General features: G+C 39.6%; 1 protein-coding gene and 1 long non-coding RNA gene across 8 annotated transcripts in view; both read right to left on the minus strand.

The window, feature by feature from the left end:
• Window positions 1-1,302: 1,302 nt before the first annotated feature.
• LOC148048138 (uncharacterized) lies at window positions 1,303-2,604 on the minus strand. Its single transcript, XR_015695992.1, has 2 exons — window positions 1,744-2,604; window positions 1,303-1,404 (listed from the first exon to the last, which is right to left on the minus strand). It is a non-coding gene; the product is annotated as an uncharacterized LOC148048138 (long non-coding RNA).
• A 3,274-nt stretch (window positions 2,605-5,878) lies between these two features.
• The window catches only part of MAP2K4 (mitogen-activated protein kinase kinase 4), a 58,313-nt gene continuing 39,229 nt past the window's right edge, over window positions 5,879-24,962 (minus strand). For all 7 annotated transcript variants that reach the window (XM_087709830.1, XM_087709831.1, XM_087709827.1 and 4 more), the window contains 8 exons: window positions 24,753-24,872; window positions 23,667-23,786; window positions 22,017-22,068; window positions 14,153-14,280; window positions 12,582-12,659; window positions 10,977-11,125; window positions 7,887-7,932; window positions 5,879-6,860 (listed from right to left, as the gene is read on the minus strand). In XM_087709830.1, the coding sequence (XP_087565956.1) occupies window positions 6,747-6,860; window positions 7,887-7,932; window positions 10,977-11,125; window positions 12,582-12,659; window positions 14,153-14,280; window positions 22,017-22,068; window positions 23,667-23,786; window positions 24,753-24,872 (807 nt within the window). In that variant the 3' untranslated portion in view covers window positions 5,879-6,746. The remainder of the gene's footprint in view (window positions 6,861-7,886; window positions 7,933-10,976; window positions 11,126-12,581; window positions 12,660-14,152; window positions 14,281-22,016; window positions 22,069-23,666; window positions 23,787-24,752; window positions 24,873-24,962) is intronic.

Consider the following 24,962-nt stretch of genomic DNA (forward strand, 5'->3'; position numbering starts at 1 on the left):
TTCTGATCTATTCCTCAACTATAGGTTTATTAGATTTCAAGCAGTAGGTGATATTTGTTGAGAAATACATTTCTCAAGAAACTCAATCTAATCTTTACTAGGTCTTCAATTGATCTTTTTTACTAGAATCCAGTAAGCGCTCTTTTGCTGTAACAGATGTGCAGATCCCCCCCCCCCCCGATTTTCTATAACTGAGCGGAATAGGATAGGATATAGCATTTTTGTGATAGATGGGGTAGTGGTGTCCTTGAGTCCTTCACTACTAATAGTTATGTAGACGGAGATGGGATATGGTACATACATGTGTAAAATGAGTACTTAAAGCAGTTTTAATCTTGGTGCTATTAGGTATGTGATAACTTTAAGAATATATGTAAAACTCTTACAGAATCAGTAGCACTAATTGATACCCATAGTGATACATTTGTCAATGGAAATGGAAAGCATCAGTAAAAGATATTTAAAATAAATACATCTGTGTATTTATTAAGTAACTGTAAAACCATTTAATCAAATGAAGCAATTCTATGCTTAAAATCAAATGGAATGCTAAACTATGTTACAAATTCATTCAAGGTGCCCATGAAAAATGTTGTGCTCACAAACTGTGCATGTCTATGACAGTAATAAAGCTTTGGTTTAATTTGTATGGGTTCACAAAGGCTTCCTCCACTGTGATCATCAAATGGAATGAAGAACTTATTTCCACTTCAGTATGTAAATGTCATTACATTTAACCTTAAAAGAGGAGCTCAGTATGAACACTGGGTAACTGCTAAAGAAAGAGATATCCAAGATCTAGATTCCCATTTAGCTTTGTGTTTTGACAAATTATTTAAGCCACCATTCCTGGTATGCAAATTGTTAAGAAGCCAGGATTGACATCACGATTTCTGGTTTACTCCTCCTGTTAGATTTACAAGAGGAAGAAAAGAGAAGGAAATATTTTCTATATTTTATTGTGATGATCTAGAAAATCCCATTTAGGATATTTTAGAGGCAGTGTATGTGAATCCACATGTGAAAAGGAAAAGTTCACTAGATATCTTGCAATAGTAGTCATCAATTACTACTTTGGTTTTTCTCATAAATCTAGACACAGAATTCAGAAGGTTCTATGGCGGGGTGATAAACAAATAATAATAATTTAAATTCGTCATTACTATTTCCTGAAGCTTTGTAAAATTAGGTTTGGAACCTAAAATTCATTATGTTTACCAAATGAGTGTACCTACTATAGGATTTGTGTGTGTGAGTGTGTGTGTGTGTGTGTGTGTATCATCAGCATATAAATAAAGGACTGTGTGCCATCAATATCTTCATGAGGAAGCTTAGCAGAATGACTGTTTGCAGACTTCAGTATCCGTAAAACTATGGGCCTGTTAAGATGACCAACTTCAATGGCTGAAATAGGGAAAAAGTTAACAGTTGCTGCATGTTAAAAATGTTAACTGTCTGTAAAAATCACTATTTAACGCATGAGTTTTCGATTGTACAAATGTTCACAATGCACTAGTAGCCAGAATATTCTTTCACGTGCTTATTTTTTTTTAATTTTTATTGTTAATATGCAAAGAAGTTTGAAGTCATTCCAATGAGACTTTTTAATAGCACTTGAATCCAGAAGTTTTAGGTGCTACACTGTTGTGCGGTACAGAACTTTAATGCCAGCTTTATCCTTATTTAAAAGGATGCTGTTAAACTACGGAAAAAAACCACACTGTAAATAAATACACTGCTTACCTCTGTGACCAGCACTGCTGTACTTATTAAACGAATCCTGTGATGTCACACTAGCTTGTGTTTTAATGTTATTTTGTCATGTCAAGTCTTATAGTACACGATGTTCCATTTCCATACAGTATTACTTTAATTTCTTCTGTATCCTATCCAAATGACTCAGGATGGATTTTTATATTCACCTTGAAGGAAGACAGCCATGTTTACTGCTGTTAAAAATATTGGACTGGAAAAAAATCCATCTGACTCCACTGTTATTTTGTTAGTGAATCTTAAGAAAAAATACACATTTAAGGAGAAGTTGTCCAGGAAAAAAATAACAACACTTCTGTGATCTTAGTATAATCCTAACTTGGCAGGCCAGTCACATCAATTTCTACTCTCTGAATGCTAAAGGAAAAGTAGAAATGTGGTTAACTCCTTCACAATTTTTCTTTTTTAATTTTTCCTCTTTCCATGCCCTCTGCATTGCTCATATAATAAACTCAGGCTTCGATAAATGAATTAAAATTATTTCAGTGCCTCTTGTTGAAACCAATTAACAAAAAGAAACCCCAAATCCCATCAGACATTGACAGAGGGAACAGTAGTGATAAATGGGCTATATAGCACTACCAAATACAAATGGGATTTGGGTAACCCACACAAATAATAAAACGAGTAAATGGGATCTAAATAGTGCTGACTTAGGACCAAGAATTGTTTTAATGTGTTTATAAATTATATGGAATTGGGTGTGACTAGTGAAATAGCCAGATTCGCTAATAGCGTTAGTCAAAATGGTAAAAAACTTCAGGTGATAAACAAAAAATAAACAACTGCAGAGTTCCATATTAGGGAGTGGGCATCTAAACAGATGTCATTCAGTGTTATGCAAGCTAATGCCAAAAATCCCAACTATGCAAACAAATTAATAGGACCAGAGCGAGCAGTGACAATGAATATGTTGACATAGTGACATCAGGAAGGGAATCCGACCAATAAACTTTCTAATCCATCCAGTTGCCCCGACTCTCCCGAATTAGCAATAACACTTTTATACTATTTCACAGTGCTTTACATTCCTCTCTAAGCGGTTTACAGTCAGCATATTGCCCTCAACATATTGGATCCTCATTTTACTGACCTTGGAAGGATGGAAGGCGGAGTCAACCTTGAGCTGGTAAGAATCGAACTCCTGGCAGTCGGCAGAATTAGCCTGCAATATTGCATTCTAACCACTGCGTCACCAGGGCTCTGAGAATTAAGGGATTAAAAAGTCGTAAAAAGGGAATTTTAGTGTACATTTGCTGTTAAAAAACCCCCAACATGTTAAAGATAATAAAAACTGGTATTAAAAATAGAGATGCCAGTATTATAATGCCCTTATGTAGATCAATGATGTGACCACATCTGAAATATTGTGTGCAGCTCTACAAGTAGTCTTTGCTTATCCACTGGTCGCTTAACAACTATTTGAATATACAGAGGACAGCAAAATACATACTTACAACTAATCCTCAAAATTACAACTTCGGGATACATCTGTGGTCACAAGATCACAGTTTGGGTGCTTGGCAACCAACTCACATTTACAACTGGTTGCAGTGTCCTGGGATCACATGACTGTAATTTGTCTCTCTCTCTCTCTCTCTCTCTCTCACACACACACACACACACACACACACACAGTTTCTGGCAAAAAAAACCCTACCCATGTATTTGAGAGAATGGATGCACTTAACAACTACATGATTCACTTAACTACCATGGTGACTTGATTTATGACCATTGTAAAAATGGTTGTAAAACTGAGCCAGGTCACAACCCCAAAGCCTTGTGACAGAAATTCCAGGTTCAACTATGATCATTCTGTGAGGACTACCTGTAGTTGCCATGCGTCAGAAACATTGTGGAGCTCAAGAAGTTTCAGAGATTGACGGGCAACTCAAGGAGCAACTTTGCTATGAAGAATGATTATGGCGTGAGGCTTTAGAGATTATAAAGGAGGGAAATGAGACGAGACCAGAGGTATACTGAAAAGTATACATGGTGTGTCAAAATGCAAGGGACTAGAAGTTATTACCCCTTCTCAAAAGTTTTAGAATCAGAGATCACCCAATGAGATTGAATCCTGGAAGAATCAGGAAATATGGAAAGGGTTTCTTTTTTTACACAATGCATGATTCAACCTTGGAATTCACTCCAATGCTGGCTATCAGCTTGACTGGCTTCAAAAAAGGATTGGATTCAAGAAAATCATGGGGATCGATGGTGATTAGCTTCGGTTGCCTCTGAAGACCAGCAACTCGAAGAACAGTGAGCTTTCTTGGGGGGTATTGGTTGGCCACCATGAGAACAGACTGTTGATGGGTCAAGAGTCCAAACCAGGAGTACACAGCTCATGTTCTTATGATGCCACTGCTGAAACAGTGAAGTTTTGAGATACATTAAAAATATGTGTAAGAAATGAATTGACCATTCAAGCAATAGTCCAGTCTCAGTTGCAATAGCACTTAAGTAATGATGATTATTTAGGTGATGCATCAGCCGAAGTGGTTCATGAGGCAAGGACAAATACCTGTTTAAAATGTATCAATGATCAAATAGAGCTTATGTTTTTTGTTTAAGATGTGAAAAGAATCTCCTTAATTCCACCATCTATTTTAATTCTTCTTTTTTCAATAAATAGGGGAAACTGACCAGAGAAAGGTGGCATTTATTGATTTCCCCATTGCATACCTGACCTTATAACAAAAATTAACAAGGTCTACGTTGCATCCTTGATTTATTACAACTGACCTGCAGGCGAAAAAAAATAGAACTATTACATTAAACACTTTGATTCCATGTAGAATATCTTAAATAGAACAGGAAGTCAATTCAGGAAAAGATAAAATAGTTGGAAGCTCTTAAAAGCCATCATGTTGTGAAACTCCATTTTACTTACAGACGATTAGGCAATATCCCTGCACATCAGCTTATCAATAAACTTTTATACATTTTTTGCTATAGTACAAGAAGAAGAAAATTAACCAGAGCTCACAATGTACAGTTCTTACACTATTTTCACAGCTTCTGAACACTATACATCTTTATAAACATACACTGTAATATAAATGCTGCACCCTTAATAGTATATTATAACAATCTATGATTAATATGCTAGAACTTCCATCGCACTGAGCCTGCGTTGGAAGCTACCTCCATTTTCTGATCAACTACATGGAAATATTCTGCTTATATAAACAAATAATAGAATTGGGAAATGGGGCTCTATAACAATTATTCTTTTGGGGGGGGGCAAAGACAAGGAAGAGCCAACAGAAAACTGATACGTAAGGCTGGGAGGCTCTGTACTTCTTTTGTCCGAAAGGACTAAAAAGAAGAATCATTGCATTATTAAAGACCAAATTCAATTCAAACAATATCTCATTTGTGATTCCATATGTTCTTGCAGGGGCAAAGGTTCCTGTTTAGACTGATTGTTTCATGTCTTGAAAGTTTATTAACCAGTTGGTAAACTAGAAATATAAGAGTTAATTGGCTAAAGCAATAAGATCTTGTTTCCATTGTGTTGTGTCTTACAAGGGTCACTTCTTTTCCGCTGTCAGTTAGAAATGAGTATTTAATCAAATATAGCTGAAGAAATTAAAACCAGTTTAATTTTATATGGCTTTTTTTCTTGGATTGACAATATTAAAATTCCTTGTTCTGTATTCTGTCCTTTGAAGAATTTAACACATTAATTCCCTTACATTACAAATATTGATTATGTGCCATCAGATTGATGTTGACTCAGCAATTTTCTCCATAATATATATATATATATATCAATAAGCCATTATAAAAAACTGAATTCCATTTTCAGAATGGTATAGTGGAAATCAAATTCATCATCCAAAGTACATCAAATTAATTAGCACCATTTTGTTGTGATTTTGGAAGTACAAGTTATCTAACTGAAAGGGAGGAAGGAAGCTTATCTGCTTTGATACTTGATATCAGATAGGAAGCAGAGATCCAAATCACACCTGGAGTTCTTTAATAAGGTAAATACAGCTATTCACAACTGCAGGTCATCCAGTGTCCTTTCCAAATGTGAAAGTTAGCCAACTAATCACCAGGTTATAGTTAGAAATCAGGGATCACAAGCCAGTTAAATTCCACTGAATAGTTTAATAATTCCTCAGTTCAAAATTTTATCTCATTGGTTAACAGTTTGTAGGATACCTAATTCTGCTGAAGACTGGTTTCCATGGAAAGTGAAAGAATACATTATTCTTTCTCCCTTATAAGTTGAATTGTTAGCTCTTTCAACGCACTGAATGTTTTTGGTAAAGAAATAATCCATTTTACATGATCACTCTTTCCTCCCCCAACATTATGAAGTTCTGCTGAGTCACACTGTTTTCAAAAATATACACTGTGGCTGAAAAGCAACAGAATTTCAACTCAATCTATTGCACTTTGTGAAGAAAAATATATTTATATATATATATTTATATATTATCCCCCGTTTGCCTTTGCTAGCTCCAGAAGGTAAAAGTAGCTCCATTTGGCTGCACAAGTTACTGTCTCCCAAGCAGTATTGTTTTTATATTTCGAAACAGACAGACCAACAACTAACTTCCTTTCCTTTAAATTATTTGTAGCAGTTGGAAGAATTTGAGAATAAAATCCCTCCAGTAGCTGCTGAGAAGTTTCTGAGTTTAGAACTTAACTTTTAGGTGCTATCCAATCATGGTCAACAAATAAAATGTTACTTATTTCCACATTTTATGTATATGTCCACAAAAAGAGCAAAACAAAGTCTCTCTTTGACTTGACACTAACACTGTGAGTTCGGGTATTACATGGATCCACTTGGTAAGTGACAATGATATACAGACAGAATGGAGGAGTAACACCAACATTATTGCACATGGTGTCTGGGCGAGCATTAAAACACTGCAATATGGGGTGAAGATTCTGTACATCTTGCTTTCTCTCAGCATTTGCTCTAGAGTTTTGATATAGCAGCAGTATCAATCAACATACATTGGTGAGCTGGGAGTTGTTGGCATTTGATCCAGGATTTTACAAACATAGCATGCAACATCCACTGTTCGTTCCTCATACATTAGAATGAAGGGATGTTTCTGGAAAGAAAAAAGGAATAAAACAGTCTCACTGTCAGTATCACAAAAAGTTATCTATAGGACATAAAAGTATTAAATGTCTCTATGTACCTTAACTTCTATGAACTACTGCCATGATTTCTACAATTTCTTTTTAGGAAAAACAATCCTTACATGGTTTAAAATAGACATAAAACTTTCAGAATAAGAATATGTAAATAAGACATGATTTGACTGAAGCCCTTCAAGTTATTTACAATGAATTGCCATGCAGGTCTATTATCCAGGCACAGAATTTCAATTTTATAATCAAAACCTGGGGGGAAAAAACTGGCTTGCACTCAATGCACCATAGAGAGAAGCAACCATCACTTAATTTTATATACCATATTTTTTGGAGTGTAAGACGGACTTTTTTCCCTCAAAAGAAAGGCTGAAAAACTGGGTGCATCTTATACACTGAATACAGCATTTTTTGCCTTACAAAACCCCGCCCCTTCACCAAAATGGCTGTGCATTGCCTTTAGGAGCCTTGCAGAATGCTCCTGGGGGCTGGGGAGGGCAGAAATGAGAGAAAAATGGGCCATTTTTTGCTTAATTTTGTCCCCCCAGCCTCCAAGAGCACTCTATAAGCCTCCTAAAGGTTATGAATGTCTTTTTTAAAACAAAAAATGGGTCTGTTTTCATGAAAAATGGACCACATTTTGCTTCCCCCCCCCCCCCGGAGCACTCTACAAGCTTCCTAGAGGCTATTCGTGCCCTTTTTTTGGAAAAAAAAACCGGGCCTGTTTTCACGAAAAACGGACTGTTTTTGGGAGGTCTGCAGAGTGCAAAAAAAATTTTTTTTTTAAATTTGCCTCTATAAAACCTTGGTGCGTCTTATACTGATGCGTGTTATACTCCAAAAAATACGGTAAGTGCAATATTGGAGATATTCTACAGCATGAAAAATACCAATGTTTCTATTACAGAGCAATCATTCTTCAAAATAGGAATCACCTAAACCTTCAATTAAATCTTGCTGATAGGTTCATACTCCATACTCACCAGAAGCTCCTTATACTTTGGCCTTTTGGATTCATCCTTTGTAAGGCTAAAAAGAGTAATAAAAAGATTACAAATGAAAATGATTGCAGAAAGGCATTTTAGTTAATTCTTGGATGGCACAAGTTAAAGGAATGATCAGAAACTGGTAATTCTAATGCATTTGGGTACATATTCATTTTTCTGTGAAGTTACTGTAACCTACAGACTACTTACTTGTTTTCAAATTCTGTACCCACAATGTACAAGCTTTAAATCTGTAGCACTCATTTATCCATGCTTCCTTTTTCCTGCCTTCCAAGCCTGTTCTAAACCCCTTAGAAACAGTTTTCTACAAAGGCATCTAATATATTAACATCCTGTCAAAATAGTAATAATTAATAATTAACAGTGGATCAATAACAAGACAGAGCATAGTTGGAAGATAGGGAAAAATAACAGCTTCTTTTAAAGAGAGAACACAATTTACATGGAAACCAGCAGGGAGGTTCATTCTATCCAGACTGAAACATCTGAACTTATTCATTCAATTACAAGATTTATAGGCCACTCCAGTTCATCAATTCTCAATTCTGAGCAGTGCATAGGTCTCAATATTGGAGATTAAAATCATACAACTATATCCTAGATTACTATGGAACTGCAAACGCTGAATAAATACAGTAACAGCTTGGTAGAACAATCAGATTTTCATCGATTTTCTAAAAGCCAGGAGGGTCAATTGTGTGTTTGGGAGAACAGTTCCAAGGGAGGGTTTGCAACTCAAAAGACATGTGTATGTGGCCCCTGGTAGTGACAGTCTCCTGTCAAGGGGACACACAGTGAGTCTACCCTACTGAATCTTATTGGATGGGCAAATATTACGGATTTCTGGGAAATGGTGGTCCCACAAATCACAAACGACTTGATGACAATCAGCATCTTGAATTGCACCTGGAAGAAAAGTAAGCTATGCAGTGCAATTGTTGGAGTAGAGGTGGGAATGGTAATGGAATGAGAAAATGTTAAGGGAAGAATTGTAGAAAATATGACTTAGTTCTGAGAAAGCGTAAGAAATTCAAAACAGCCCTGCCTTGATTTTGTTTAGTGCAAGGCAGAGCTTAGAGAAACTGTTACAAAAGCAAAAAAAAACAAAAAACCACCAGCATCCATATTCTTGTTTATTTGAAAGCCACTAAACAAAACTCCAATTTGGACATAAGGGCAATCTATAATTTAACTGCAGGTTCTTAGTTTTTGCCTTGTGTGTGCAAAGGGATAGTGAAATGGTTTCAAAAAACTGGTTTAAATATTGCTTATTAAGCCATAAACTGATGGTCAAAATGTGTTTTATAGAGTGTTTGAAACATTAACAAGAAAACAGACTGACCAAATTTCCAAACAAACCATAAAACCTATTTCTGTACTATTGACAAGAGACTGACATGGATATTTCCATGAAATCATCAAGAGTTGAGCAAGTCTCAAAGGAAATTTACTAGTTTACTAAAGTTACACTAACCGGAAAGTTCAGTAAGCTTAAAAATATTTTTCTTCTGCTTTTCTTTTTACATAATTGAAAGTTCAAAAGCAATTTCTTTTACTCTTGTTACTTTAACGTGTCTGAATTCCTGTTTTGTTTGTAATTATTTTTTTGGTAGATTGGATGTTTCCCATTTGGCATACTAATTGCAATGAGACTCAGAAACCATTCATTTTATATCCAATATAATGTAACAAATGCAAAGCTGCAAATACTCCCAGTAGAACTCTATCAATTCTTGTCACTAAATATTATAGCAAGGGTAGGCAGTCCAATATTTTGATTAACTTGTATTGATCTCAGTGAGCAGAGTTACCGACTTGGAACTATGAAAAAAATATGGATGGTACCCAGTTGCCTACTCCCGTCAGAACGATGATGTGAACCCAGCTGAATGCAATCAGCACCATACTATGCCAAGGGCTAGATACTGGCGAGTCCATGCCCAAATAAGTAATCTTACTTCTTAGAAAATTTCAGGGCCAGGTGTAGGATCATAGCATACTATGGGTAGAAAACTAATCTCCACTCATTTCTATTTAGTAGATTGTCTCAATCATAACCTTAGATATGACACACCAATTCATACTTAAAAGCAAAAAAAGTACCAGGACCCTCTATGATAGGAGGGAAACATACTCAGACATAGCAGACACAGAATTCAATTCTGTAGTTCAATTAGCACAGATCATTCTGTTTATTCAGGACTTATCAATAGGTTATAATAATTTGAGTCATAGAAACGTCACAATAAATAAAGACTAGTATTAATTTAAACTATGAAATTTAACTGTCTGAAGTGATAACAACACATTCCTAAGAAAGGCTTATTAAATAAGCTATAGTTGACTACCGTATTTTTAAGAGTATAAGAGGCAGCTTTTACCCTCAAAAAAGAGGCTGAAAATCTGGGTGCATCTTATACACTGAATACAGCATTGTATGGCCGTGTATAGCCTTTAGGAGGCTTTCATCGTGCTCCTGGGGGCTGGGGAGGGCAGAAATGAGTGAAAAACTGGCCGTTTTTTGCTAAATTTTGCCCCCCTACAGCCCCCAGGAGCACTCTATAAACCTCCTAAAGGCTATGCATGCCCTTTTTTTGAAAAAAGAAATGGGCCCATTTTTGTGAAAAACAGGCTGGTTTTGGGAGGTTTGCAGAGTGCAAAAACTCTTTTTTTTAATTTGCCCCTTCAAAATCTTGGTACATCTTATACTCCAGTGCGTCTTACACTCTGAAAAATACGGTAGTTCTCATTATCACGCTTTAAGTATAAGCATAAACCATGTTATGCAAAACACAATGGTTGGATTTACTTTGGAAAAACAAAACAAAAAATTCATATTTTACCTTAGCACGTTATACAAATTTATTTATATAGATTATATAAACTGGTGGTTCTCACCATTTTCACCACGGACCCCCTTTAAATAACTCTGTAGCCATGGACCATGGCCACAGATCCCCAAGACTTAACTCAAGATTTACCCTTATTCAAGCCCGCATGAATCCCTATGAGAATCACTGTGCTAAACCGTTCATCCAGAAGAAGATCAAAATGAGACATACTCACCACAAGTTGACAAAGTTGATAAAACTTTGGGAGAACTCCCGTTCCTCTGAGTTGCTCAGTTGTGGTGGGTCTCCTTTGACCACTTGTGTCAGCTGATCAAATACACTATTCCACTTAGGATAAGGAAACCGTCCTGTGGCTAACTCATACTGCAGCAAAGAGATCAGCACAAAACATACAGGCTGAATTATTCAACATGAAGTTCACAAAAACAGAAAGAGTTACTGCTGCTATTATATATTCTTCCTTCGGAAGGAGCCGGTTGCAGGATATAGTGTAACACAATAGTTCTATAACAATGATAAAACGTAAATCAAAGCATTCCAACTGAGACAGTAAATGAATTGCAGATCTAATACTCCTAAATATCCTGTTTCCCTGAAAATACGACCTCTCCAGATAATAAGCCCAATCGGGCTTTTGAGTGCATGTGCTAAAATAAGCCCTCCATCAAAAATAAGCCCTCCCCGAAAATAATGCAACACTGCAGCAGCCATGAGGTGACCATGCTTGCTGCCTCCTGCACCTCAAAAATAATAAGACTTCCCCGAAAACAAGGCCGAGTGCTTATTTTGGGGGTGAAAAGAAAATAAGATCCTGTCTTATTTTCAGGGAAACATGGTAGTTAAAAGTAAAGATCCAGGCAATTATATCTACTAGGCATGGGGAAACAAGTATTTTAAACATTGTGTTAGACTTGGCCATTTGAGAGCTACCTTCCTGGGAAAGAAATTCAATAATTCACTATAAATAAGGCCCTACTTTAGATCAACTGAAAGCAGCAGTGGTTGCATTATTGGCGTTAACTACAGATTATCACAAAACATGTCTATGGAGATTCTCAGTCATCCAGGTCATGGTTGTCCCAAAGGTGCTTTTTCAAGAGGAAAATCCAGTTGCCTCTTGAAAAAGCACCTTTGTGATCACAAAATATGGTAAGTCAGTACAAGAGAGATGAACTTTTAATAGTTTACATTCTAAATTATTGAGGATATGATATACAAATAGTAATCCCTTCATTTGTGCCTGGGAGATCAGATTTGGCCATTCCCATTAAAATGTGTGTATTCTGTATAAACTGTAGCTTGGCACAAAGCACAAAGCCTCAATCCAAGAAAAGCCAGGACTAATCATTTGAAGCTAAACGGAAGCATACATTTATTTCCCATGGTCAAGGATACATATAGAAAAATTGATATTGACACTGAAAAAGTTAATGCTGCATGCTCCTTCAGATCTGTAACAAGTAATGGAACTGAAGATATGAAACAGTACTTCACTTCACTGGTGCTGACCAATGATTTCTCATTAGACAGGTACCCCCACTTCATTTATGCTATAAAAAAAGTGTGACTTTCTACTTGAAGCAAAGTATTCTTTACACAAGCAATGGTTTTATATGTCCACTAGGGGGAAGCACCACATGGTACAATAAAACTGAAAAAAGTGAACAAAGCCCAAACTGTACTCCTGATAAATTCAGATAGGCAGATATTTTATGTTTATAAAAGCAAGACCGCTCTAACTTTTACATTTCCCAAATTCTTTTATCACTTCATAAGCAGATTTAAGAACTTCTCTTCAGCAACACTCACTATTTCTTACCAATGTAATCCCTAAACTCCAGACATCAGAACGGACATCATATCCTTGCCTGGATGCACTAGGATCTATCCTCTCTGGCTGAAATAAGATAAGAAAAATAGGCATACAAGAGAAAGATCAAATATATTAAGAAATGGTATAAAGATTGCACAGTGAGATGGAGGTAAGACTTCATGTAACACCAACATTTCACTTATCAAGCATCACTTTCATGAAGAGCAAAAACAAAACAGAACACTACAATCTGGTTAGCAATTTCTGGGCTCTGTATGAACTGTGCCAATTAAGCATAATTTGATCAATTGTTTGTACATCAAACAATCTGATACATCTAAGCATACTTCAGGCCTAAGTACATGTCAAGCATTTCTTAAAACTGGTGCTTAAATTGAGTCTCTAAGTTGCTTGTATAATTTACAAGACAACCTGAAGGGAAGATCATGGTAAGAAACCAATGTGCTTTTAATTCGGATCAGGAACATGCTCTCAAAATGGAGTGTGAAGCTGCTTTTTGTCCAAAGCAAATTTAGGCACATTTTAAAGAGAACTTACTATCATGCCATAGTTTAGCATTCAAGGCCTCCACTCTTTTTCCACAATAAACCTGAACCCTAATTTTCAAACCTATTTCAATGACCCTTTTTCTCTTAAGGAAAAGCAAAGATTCCAATGATGATGAAATGTGTCTCCAACACTGTACTTCATGGAAATCATCATTTCCCATCTTCTTTTTCTTATTGTAGGAAGCTTTTTCTAGGAACCCTCCAACTCCGTCTAAGTTAAGACATTTATTCCTCCTGCAAATGTTCCTTGATCTGTCTACTATTAGAAAATCCAGATTATTAAAGATTGTTAAAATATGTGCATGATTTGCTATGCTACTTAGCATGAGCATCCAGGGATGTAATGTTCTACAATGAGACTGAAAAAGTCCCTAGGCTGCACAAACAGTAATATGCTTTTAGACATTAACATTTGTAAGATATCAATGATGTGATCTAGCCAGGTGCAGCATACTTAGAAACTTAGAAATAAATATAGAATACTTAAAAATAAATATGGAATTCTTTTTGCTGCCTAGATCAAATCTCTAAAATCATAATTCGCTCAGGGGGTCTTTTCAAAATTAAACAGTGCTTCTCTCCTAGCAACCAAATTGCTACACAATTTACAATTCTTATGTGTGTAATATTCCCACTGCCTCTGCAAAACTACTGACAGACACCTGCAAGAAACCTAATATGATTCCTGCTCTTCCTTATTCCCTCCAAAGGAATTAGTTTCAAACCTTTCTCTAGGATCAGTACAACCTCATTTAAAGATTTATTTATTTATGAATAAGAAATATTTTTGTGTGTATTAAAGGGCCAGAATTAAAATTTCATATTATAATTACATATTATATTCATATCCAAGTTATCTATCCAGAGCTTTAGGCAATTAAAATTGACCCAGAGGATTGATCCTGGATATTTAGTATTACTCTACATAGCAGGGTTGTGGGGGGGGGAAACCAAAAAGGGTTCATTCTTATTCCCATCTCAGCAATTAAATTTTCCAATCCCACTTACTGCCATATATGGCCGGCATCCAGCATCTCTGGTTTTGGCAATGGAGTCTACAAGTTGTCCACTAATGCCAAAATCACAGAGTTTAATATTTCCATTTCTATCCAGAAGAATATTGGAAGGTTTTATATCTGAAAGAAATAAAGGAAAGACATACTTAAGAGGGAAAATTCCAAATAAGATACTTTTATTTCAATCTACTGAAATCTCCCAAATAACAAGAAACAATATCAAGAACTTGTTTGCATCTTTGCTGGAGAAATCTGATGTTCTCTGTAATTGATCAGCTATGGGCATACTGTAATACAGCTTCTTCTCATTTGGGCTCGCACATACATATACACACAAACTGAGATTATCCGCTTTTAATGAAAATGACCATTGGCCTACCTGAAGGGTCCTTTTCTGGGTGCTGCGAAGGAGAGTCCAAGCATGGGTTAAATACAGCCAATCTGCCCAGGACTGAATTGAAACTTTAAGCCACGCCTCTGGTGCTGACTAATCCTCAGATTTTCTTCAATGAAGGCGTAGACAATGTGCGCTGAGAAGTTCAGGAACCAAGTCAATGAGGGTTGTAAAAAAAAACCACAAGTCCAGAAGAAATCATATGACAAATGGCGGAGCAGATCCCAGGGTGGAGTTGGACTCTCCTTCGCAGCACCCAGAAAAGGACCCTTCAGTTAAGCCAATGGTCATTTTCCTGGGTGCTGCTCTAGAGAGTCCAAGCATGGGACATACCCAAGCTAAATGTCGCTAGGGTGGGAAGCGGAAGCATCCAGGGTCTCTCCGCTGGTATGAATGCCTTGGAGCACTCACCTCCCAAATGCCCCCTCTGTAGAAGCAAATTTGTCGAGTCTGTAGTTTCGAACAAAGGGAGACAAAGAAGTCCACGTGGCAGCCTTGCAAATCTCCTCTATCAGTGCCTGGGTAGGTCAGGCCGCCGTGGCGGTGGCGCTTCTGGTGGAATGTGCAGTGATATGGCGTGGCACTGGAATAGATTGAAAAACGTGGGCCGTGGGTAATACAGGCCAGTAACCAACATCTGATGGTCTGAGAAGAAACTTTGTGGCCCTGGGATGCAGGTTGAAATGAGACAAAAAGTGATTCAGAGCAATGGAAGGCAGCCATAGGTTTGATGTACTTACGTAACGCTCTACAAACATCGAGCATGTGCCACTTTTTCTCTTTGGGATGTTTGGGGTACGGACAAAAATCCGGAATTATCACCTCCTGGGCCCGGTGAAACCAAGAGTTGATATTGGGTATAAATGCCGGGTCCAAACAGAGGATTACTCTGTCAGGTTGTATCAAGCATAAGTCTTCACGAATTGACAGTGCTGCCAATTCAGAAATTTGCCGTGCTGGCGTGATGGCAATCAAAAAGGCTGTCCTAAATGTAAGATGTTTGAGGTTGGCTGATCCGAGAGGTTCAAAGGGCGGGCCAATGAGAGCCTGTAACACCACATTGAGATCCCATGAGGGGTACCTGTAAACGACCAGAGGCTTCAGGTTGGTTGCACCCAGTAGAAAACTATGGATGATGGGATGATGACCAAGGGAAGAATGCTCATCTACTGTCAAGATCGTGGAAAAGGTGCCACCTGTTGTCTGAGAGTGTTAGGGGCCAGGCCTTGGTCGAGTCCATCTTGCAAAAAGTCTAAGATCTGAGAAATCGTAGCCGTAGTCGCCACAGTGTCATGCTCTCTGCACCAATTGTTGAAGGATTTCCACGTGGCGTTGTATATTCTGGTTGTAGAAGGCGTCTAGATGCCTGAATGCTGTGAATGACCTTGGTGGAAAGACTATCCCTACTTAGGAGGTCCCTCTCAAGTGCCAGACGGCTAGTTGTAACCACTGGGGCTCTGGATGTTGAAGCGCCCCCTGGCTGAAAGAGACCTCATGCTGGGGAATCTGCCAAGGGGGGTTAACGGAAAGACTCACCAGGTCGACAAACCAGGTCCTTCTGGGCCAGTAGGGAGCCATGAGTAGAATTTCCGCTTCCTCCAACAGGATTTTTCAGAATCACCTTGGGAAGAAGAGGCCATGGGGGGAAAGCGTGCATCAGTCCTGATGGCCACGGACAGTGGAGAGTGTTGACCCCTCGGCTTGCGGGGTGTGGAACCTGGAGAAGAACCTGGAGAGGTGCGTGTTCTCTGGGGTGGCGAACAGGTCGACTAGGGGATGGCCGAACCTCTGAGACAATTGGTGGAACAGATTCTGGTGCAGGCGCCACTCCAAGTGATCGACCGTGGCTCTGCTCAGACAGTCCGCCTGGATGTTATGGACCCCAGAGATGTGCTCCGCTTGGATCGAGTACAGGTATCTTTCCGCCCACCTTCCCAGGCACTCTGTCTCCTCCATCAGAGACCTGGAGCGAGTGCCCCCTGGTGGTTTATGTGAGCCTTTGTGGCCACATTGTCCATTAGCATTCTCACGTGATGCCCCACTCTCAATTCTAACCAGTTGATGCTGTGGGACACTTCGGGCATTGACCAGCTGCCTTGAGCAATCTGGTTGTGGAGATGAGCGCCCCAGCCGAATAAACTAGCGTCCGTCGTGATGATGAGATGGTCTGGCTCTTTGAAGAGGGTGCCCTTCCCCAGCGCGGGGGACAGCAACCACTGGAGGGACTGACGTACCTTTGGTGAGACCTGAACCAGCTGTTGAGAGTTGCTCATGTTGGCCCTCTGGTAGGACAGGAGGAGCCATTGTAGGTGTTGAGAATGAAGGCATGCCCAAGGTACTATTGACAGGCATGAAATAATCTTGCCGAGGAGTTGTGACAGCTGCATGATCGATGTCTGCGATGACTGCAGTACCTGCAACACCTGGCTTCTGATGCTTGCCAACCGCTCTGGAGACAGGGAGACCTGGCACCTGGTGGTGTTGATGATGGCGCTGAGGTGCTGCAGCCTGGTGGTCGAATACAGATGATTCTTTTCCTTGTTGATGGAGAACCCGTGATGTTGAAGGGTTCGCAGTGTGTGCTGCAGGTCTTCCACCACTTGTTGCCATGACAATGACTTAATGAGGACGTCATCCAGTAGCAATGCAGTCATACCAGGCGAGATCACAGGAAGGCCACCACCACAGCTAGGATCTTTGTAAAGGTCCGAGGTGCCAAGGACAGGCCGAATGGCAGAGCCCTGTACTGGTAGCGGTGGCCTGCATAAAAGAATCTCAGGAATCTGCAGTGAGCTTTGAGAATGGGGATGTGGAGGTAGGCCTCCTTGAGATCTATGGATGTTAAGAGATCTCCCGGCCTGATGCAAGCCAGAATTGACTGAAGGGACTACACTTGAACCTCCGGTATTCTATATGATGGTTTAGTTTTTTTAGATCGAGGATCCCCCTCCTCCCCCCCAGAGTTCTTTGGGACAAGGAAGAGTATTGAATAAAACCCTGTCCTTTCCTGACCTGGTGGAACTGGTTCTATGGCGTTTATGTCTCGGAGGTGAGGGATCTCCTGTTCCATGAGAGCCCTCTTGACTGGACAGGAGGGGATTGGACACCAAATGAATTATCGGGGAGAGGGGGAAATGAACATTAGACCTATGCGTATCGTCTGAAGGACCCACTGGTCCAACGTGATCCACTCCCATTGGACGTGGAACAGCTGTAGATGCCCTCCTATGGGAGCCGTCCGCTGATGGTCACTTATAACATCTGGAACTGGATGCTACACGGTAGGGACGTTTAGAGAAGGACTGTTGATGGTTTCTGTCATGAAAGGCCTGGCAGTCCTGGGACCTATCCATGCCTTGAGAATAGGGACGTTGGAAAGAAGTGGAGGTAGACGGCTGCTCTGAGTTCCGAAAGGGCTGCCTCTTATAAGTCTGGGAACCCTTGCGGTCTAATTTTTTGTTGACTGAAGATATGACCTTTTTGTCAACAAGGACAGGATCTAGGGCCTCCCCAAAAAGCTTGCCGCCCTTAAAGGGAGCAGAGGCGAGCTTCCACTTGGGGAGCATATCCATGTTCCAATGCCTGACCCATAAGAGGCGCCTGGTGGTGACATTAGAGGTCAGGGATCTAGAGGCAAACTTAGCAGCGTTCAGGGTGGCATCAGCAGTGTATTCTGTCATTGCGATAATTTTGTTAACAACCTGCCTTAATTTGGTATCTTGGCAAGGATCTGCCCTGGACAGAAAGGATGTAGAAGCGGAAGTTTTAATGGCCCAAGCCACCGTCTGATGAGTCTTGTGACAGGTGTTCTTGGCTCTTTTGTCCTCCGCCTTGAGCCCTTCTAATAGTTCAGGGGGGAGCACTGAATTGGAAGTGAACGCCGCCACAGACAATTTCAGTAAATCTTCTAGACTTGGATCAACCGTGTACAATTTCTTGTCATTACCACTAAGGGTAGCAAGGGTGCCTGGCTGTGCCCACTGCTTTTGCACTACATTAAGAAACAATTTTGGAACTGGCATAATTTCCTGAGTAGGTTCCGGCTCCTCAAAGAGTCCCTCACTGAGGTCCTCCGGTGCAGGAGTAGCCGGAGCCAGGGTGCTAGTACGCAAGTGGGTCAAGGCTTTAGCCTTGTTCAAAATAGTCTTGAAATGAGCATACTTGAACAAGCCAGAGAACACCGGCTTGTTGGGAATAGCAGCCTCATCCTCGGACAATTCTGGTTCTAGCCTTGGACCGAGGTCCTACTCTCAGTCAGAATCCTCAGCCAAGGATGAGTGTGATGATTGAGGGAGCTAGGCCTGAGCAACATCTTGTGCAGGCCCAGGGGTTGGGGGTGGGTGGGATTTGTGCGGGCGCTTGGCCTGTTGCAACATGCCAGCCTCTATCCCATGGGAAATGGCCCTGGCAATGACATCCTGCATTTCTACCGAAAGATCGGGTCCCCTATCTTCGGGGGGCGAGCTCCAGGTGTGGGCTGAATGGCCGGTTGTTGGGATGCAAGGGGGCCCACTTTGAACAGCTCCTCTTCAGGATCAGAAGGACATGTAAATAGGTCTGCTTGATCGGCCATAGAAGGCCCAGGGAGCCTGCCATTGCAATGGAATCTGCAGAGGAGAATTCCTGGCCTTCATCCTCACTCTCCAACATTGAAGAATCCTGACCAGGCTGAACCCCGGGCGAGTGATCCCCAGGAGAAACAGGCCCAGAAGGCTGGGCCTGTAGTTGAGCCCTAGAAAACTGTTTTTCTAAAGCCTTTTGGCGCTGATGGCATCTCTGTCTAGGCCCGAACTCTGCTTAGTCCCCTGTCTAGAGTAAGACTTGCTTGCTCTCTTGGCCTCCCCCTGGCTGCCTTGCCAGCCTGTCTGGTACAGGCCCTGCTGGTGGAGGGACCAATCTGTTGCTGCTCAGGCGCCCCATCTGCCATGATTGAATGTGGGGATGTAAGACCTGGAAGGTAATTTTCCCCCACTCACCACCTCAGATGAAACTGGCCTTAGCGCTCTGGTGCAGAGGCACTGAAGGTAGGAGCAAGCAAAGCTCAGCAGTCTTTGATTGGTGAAGGAGAATGGTGCGAACTCCAAGCTCCCATCACCCACACAGGTCAATTAATGTGGGGCACGACCACGTGGGCCACAAACCTCCCCTGCTACCCTCTACCATAATAGTGGAGCTGTGAATTGGCAAACCTGCCGGAATTCCAGACAGAAAGGCTTCTAGTAGTGACCTGCAAGAGACAGGCAATCAGGTAGCTGTAGCTGCTTTTTGCGGGAAAAGGAGGTCAACAAAATGGCAGCTGGAACTTTGACCCTTTTAAAATGGCCACCACCGATGAGACTTTTACTCTGGATTCCAGGGAAGGGGCTTGCCGCCGATGGTAGCTTAACGAAGCTGCTCTCAGAGTTTTGGTTTGTATATCTATTTAAAATCTTAGATATCTCTTTTTCCAGGCAAGGAAATATGTGACCCTCTCAAAATGGCCAATGCCACATGCAACCCACTTAAAATAGCCACCTGCATATACCAGAGAGCTTTGAGGCTCCGCACCAACAGCTGGCTCACTCAGAAACACGGTCAGCAGCAACAGATGTCCCAGCTGAGTTACAATCGCAGCGGTATGGCTGCGATTGTGCTGGCATCGGCACTCTGACCCACGCACCTTCCCCAACAGCAGCCTGCAGCCTCACGGTGCCCGAGCAAACTCAGGACACCGGAGAGGTTGTAATGAGAGAATCAGTGAATTAGGGTCAAAGGAAAACTCACCAAGCCTGCTCCAATAATCAGGAAGAAGATAAATTTTGTAGTAAAGTAGAAAAATAGAGAGTCCAAGCAATCACTTAGGAATGAAGAGAAACTGGAAGCGCGTCCACTGGGCTAGCTGAATTGAAAAAAATCTGAGGATTAGTCAGCACCAGAGGTGTGGCTTAACGTTTCAATTCAGTCGTGGGCAAATTGGCTGTATTTAACCCATGCTTGGACTCTCCAGAGCAATACCCAGGAAAATTATGCAGCATAAAAGCAAAATCTAATCTGATGTATTGTACATCACGAATTACTAGGCGTTATATGAAGGCACACTGTTATTCTGAAGGTCAACATTAATTCCACTAAGTGACACGTAAAGTATTTGCAATTTTTTTCATGAACTTGTTCTGAACATATGGGTCTGCTGGTAAAAGCAAAGAAAAGATTAAATTCACAATGCCTGCCATGGTGGCGCATTGGTTAGAATGCAGTACTCCAGGCTAACTCTATGCTCACTCCAGGAGTTCAATTTTGAGGGCCCAATGACTCAGCCTTCCATCCTTCCAAGGTGAGTAAAATGAGGACTTAGATTATTGGGGGCAATATGCTGACTCTGTAAACCTCTTAGAGGGGGCTGTAAAGCACTAGGAAACAGTATATAAGTCTAAGTGCTATTGCTATTATTTATTTAATCACAGGAGTTGGATTATAACTTTTTGCAGATCAAGCTAGCACAGTAAGCAATAGAGAATGCTGGGAGTTTTAATCTGAACTGGAAAGTTGCAAGGTCTTTGTCTTTACTTTAAGCAGTATTTTAATCTTTCTGGGGGCAGTGAGTCGTCCAGATTTCCCAAGGGTGAAAGAAGGAACTACTATTATTTTAGTTGGTCATTTTGGGCTTTCCATATAAAGAGTTTCAATTTTATTGTACATGGACTTTAATTACTAGTATACCCTGAGAGTATACTAGTATACTTTAATTATTAGTATACCCTGAGAGTTGATGTGGAAAATTACATTAGAAATTCAAATAATTTATAGTAATCTAAAGCAAAAAAAAATCAATTATGTCACGGTTTGGCACCTGGAACTTCCTTTCCTGCATTTGTGGGAAAGAAAGTGATGGGCAATTTTCTCCATTTCCTGAAAGTTCCAAAAATGACTCCTCGCTGTTCCAAATGCCTTACTCTTTAGATTTAGATTTAGATGGATGGATGGATGGATGGATGGATGGATGGATAGATGGATAGATGATAGAAAGAAAGAAAGAAAGAAAGAAAGAAAGAAAGAAAGAAAGAAAGATAGATAGATAGATAGATAGATAGATGGATGGATGGACGGACGGACGGACGGACGGACGGACGGACGGACGGACGGACGATCATACAGGCAGAAATGAGCAAATATGACCATCTTTACTAGTGGATCATCATTTGGGGGAAATAAAACTGAAGGTATATTCACACAAATGATGTGTTAAGTAATGATCCACACCAATACAATAGAGAGAATAGCAAATTAAATTAAAACAAATTAGAAATGGAAAATTTTAAAGGCTTTTAAAATTATAAAGATAAATTATGACATAATTATATTTCTTAAATTACATATAGACACATGCAAAGTCTCTGAATGGTTCCATGTTTTAGATATTTCCAAAGATCCAGTTTGAAAAGTTACTTATTTGTATAATAAAGACATACCCAGATAAGCCTACCTCTGTGAATGATTTTCAAGTTTTCTTTTAAGTGGTTTAATGCTTTCACAGTCTAGGAGAGAAGAAGAAAGATTAAGGGAGTTCTACTGAAGTCCTGTTAATATCACAATTCCAAATCAACAAATGCTCTCTACATGGGGCTGCCCTTGAAGAGCACCCGGAGGCTCCAGCTCGTCCAGAATGCGGCCGTGCGGGTTGTCATGGGGGTACCTAGGTGCTCCCATGTTACACCCCTTTTAGGCGGCCTGCACTGGTTGCCGGTTGTTTTCCGGATGCGATTCAAGGTGTTAATTATGATCTTTAAAGCGCTCCATGGCTTAGGCCCAGGGTACTTGCAAGACTGCCTACTGCCACCGGTAGCCTCCCACCATCCAGTACGAGCCCACAGAGTTAGCCTCCTCAGGGTGCCATTGGCCAGGCAGTGTCAGCTGGCAACGCCAGGGGGAGAGCCTTCTCTATGGGAGCGCCTTCCCTTTGGAATGAGCTGCCCCCGGAGCTTTGCATAATCTCCGACCTCCTGTCCTTCCGGAGCGCCCTAAAAAGTTGGCTTTTTCCGCAAGCAAGCCTGGCCTGAATAGAATAAATTAAATTATTAATTTTAAATTGTTAGTTTGATTTAAATTGTCAGTGGAAGGTTATTGGATTGCCTATTTAATCTTTTTAAACTTTTGTTACATGTATTTTTATGTTGTACACCGCCCTGAGTCCTTTGGGAGAAGGGCGGCATATAAGTCTAATAAAACCAAACCAAACCAATATATTTCAGGAAAATTATAAAGCAAAAATCCAAAAGTATCCCTTCAAAGTCGTAACAATAAATGTTTACAACATAGTTGATTAAAAAGAAAGATAATTGGAAAGGGTTCAATAGTATCAGTAAAGTAAGAAGAAATATGAGCTCAGGTAGTCCTTTGGTTATGATCCTAATTAGGATTGGAATTTCCATTATTACACAAATCCGTATACATATTCGCTTTTCCAGGATTGACACAGTTAAAATCTCAATATAGCTTGCTTTTCTCAAGTTCATTTATCTGATCAAGGGAATTTAAACAGTTATGATGGGAAACTATAATGTATGGAATGACTCCCCTTCCTACTTAAATAAACATGGTTTAAGAAGCAGTAGCAGCATGGTTGCGATGGTTTGTAGAATTTCACTCTATGCATCTTTTTCACCATCCCATTGAACATCATTCAACCTGCCCTTTTCTGTGTCAATCAAGAGAGTGTTAAGTAATGGGCTCAGAATTGCTATGGTTGAAACTGGGTTTTATCCTTTCTACAAGATTCTCTACATTACAATTCTGTCCTCTTCAATCAGCCAAACAGCTGTCTGGGTTGTAGCAGGATAGAAAGTCCACACATAAATATCGTACCCTACACACATACATACCATACTCACATTTGGTAGTGCACATATACATAACCATATTCACACTTCATCCAGTGAATTACAAACATTTTTTTCTTAGCAAGCAAAATAAGCCATTTGAAAAGAAGTCAGTGAAATATCAGAGTTTCTTCAGTAATAAGTCTTAAATAAATAAATCTCATTGCTGTCTAGAAGCTGGTTTGGGAAAGCAAAGCAAAGCAAAGTAAATCAGAAGCAGGCACAAAAAAAAAGAGGAGCTTTCAAAGAAAACTTACAGCTAAAGTGATTTTGCCTAGAATTTCTTCTGGAATAACGTCATCTAATACACCATATACATATTTGTAAAATTTATCAAACGAGGTAGACATGAGCTCCATACAGATCCAACAGTCACCCTAAACAAAGAAATAAAAAGGATTATTATTTTTATTGTTAAAGTGAAACAAATGTTTTGGATATTCTGTGTTAATTAAAATAAGCAATGAAAATCTTCTCACATATATTACTGCACATTCTATTATCCTAATGCTAAGCAAGCAAAAATAACATTCTTCAAATGTACTTCTTGAATAAATTCAAAATTCATCTACTTCTTATATTAGAGGGAAAGTTATATATATATATATATATATATATATATATATATATATATATATATATATATATATATATATATATATATATATACACACACACACACACACATACACGCACGCACGCACGCACGCACACATTAGTACTTTACCTCTAATATATATACATACACTACCTGATTGGTTAATGGGTGTACTGTATATTTAAATGATACTGTCCTTTAGTTAGGAAAAAAACCCAATCAATTTCATTATATAAAGACAATTATATTTGATTCATGAGTGGGTTAAATTTTGATGACTTACTTAACTCTTGACTGAATGAAAAGAACATTATTCTGTATGACTTTGTATGTCACATTATATGTGATATAATATCAACAATAACATTTTGTTCCTTGGCATTCAGATTTGCTCCATAGAAGCAAGCTTCTGTAAAAAGACGAGGTTGCACAGCTTATCAAACTACTTCTCTAAGGTGCTATTAGAAGGTGAATATTGGACATATATCCTTTTAGGTACATGGAGTGATCGCAAAGCTCAATAACCATGAGTTCAATGCCCTGCCCATAACATGTCCTGCACAAAATGAAAAGAAAGAACTCAAGCATTCTTACATTCAATTGTTAGAACTAATCCTGATAACATTTGTATTGTAGGTACCCCACTTTCTATCTTGCCCTTCAATTAATGCATGCTATGACTCATTAAACCTTCTGAAAATACCTAAACGTTTGGATGCAAATTAAGCAAATTCTGAGTGCCAACCTCTCTGAAGAGTGCTCCATAAAACTGAACAATATACGGGCAGTCACTACTTCGCATTACTACATCCAGATCCATTAAAAGCTGTTTCTGTTCCTTTTCATCCACTGTTGACCTAATTCTCTGAAAGAACGATAAGGACAAATCATTAAACTCAAGTCATAGTAGACAGATTTTTTAAATATAAATGGATGTTATCAATCTGAAATATTT

This window comes from Thamnophis sirtalis, unplaced genomic scaffold (genome assembly GCF_051295495.1).
Source record: "Thamnophis sirtalis isolate CommonGarterSnake01/CBP01778 unplaced genomic scaffold, rThaSir2_p1.2 scaffold_3, whole genome shotgun sequence".
Classification (NCBI taxonomy): Eukaryota; Metazoa; Chordata; class Lepidosauria; order Squamata; family Natricidae; genus Thamnophis; species Thamnophis sirtalis.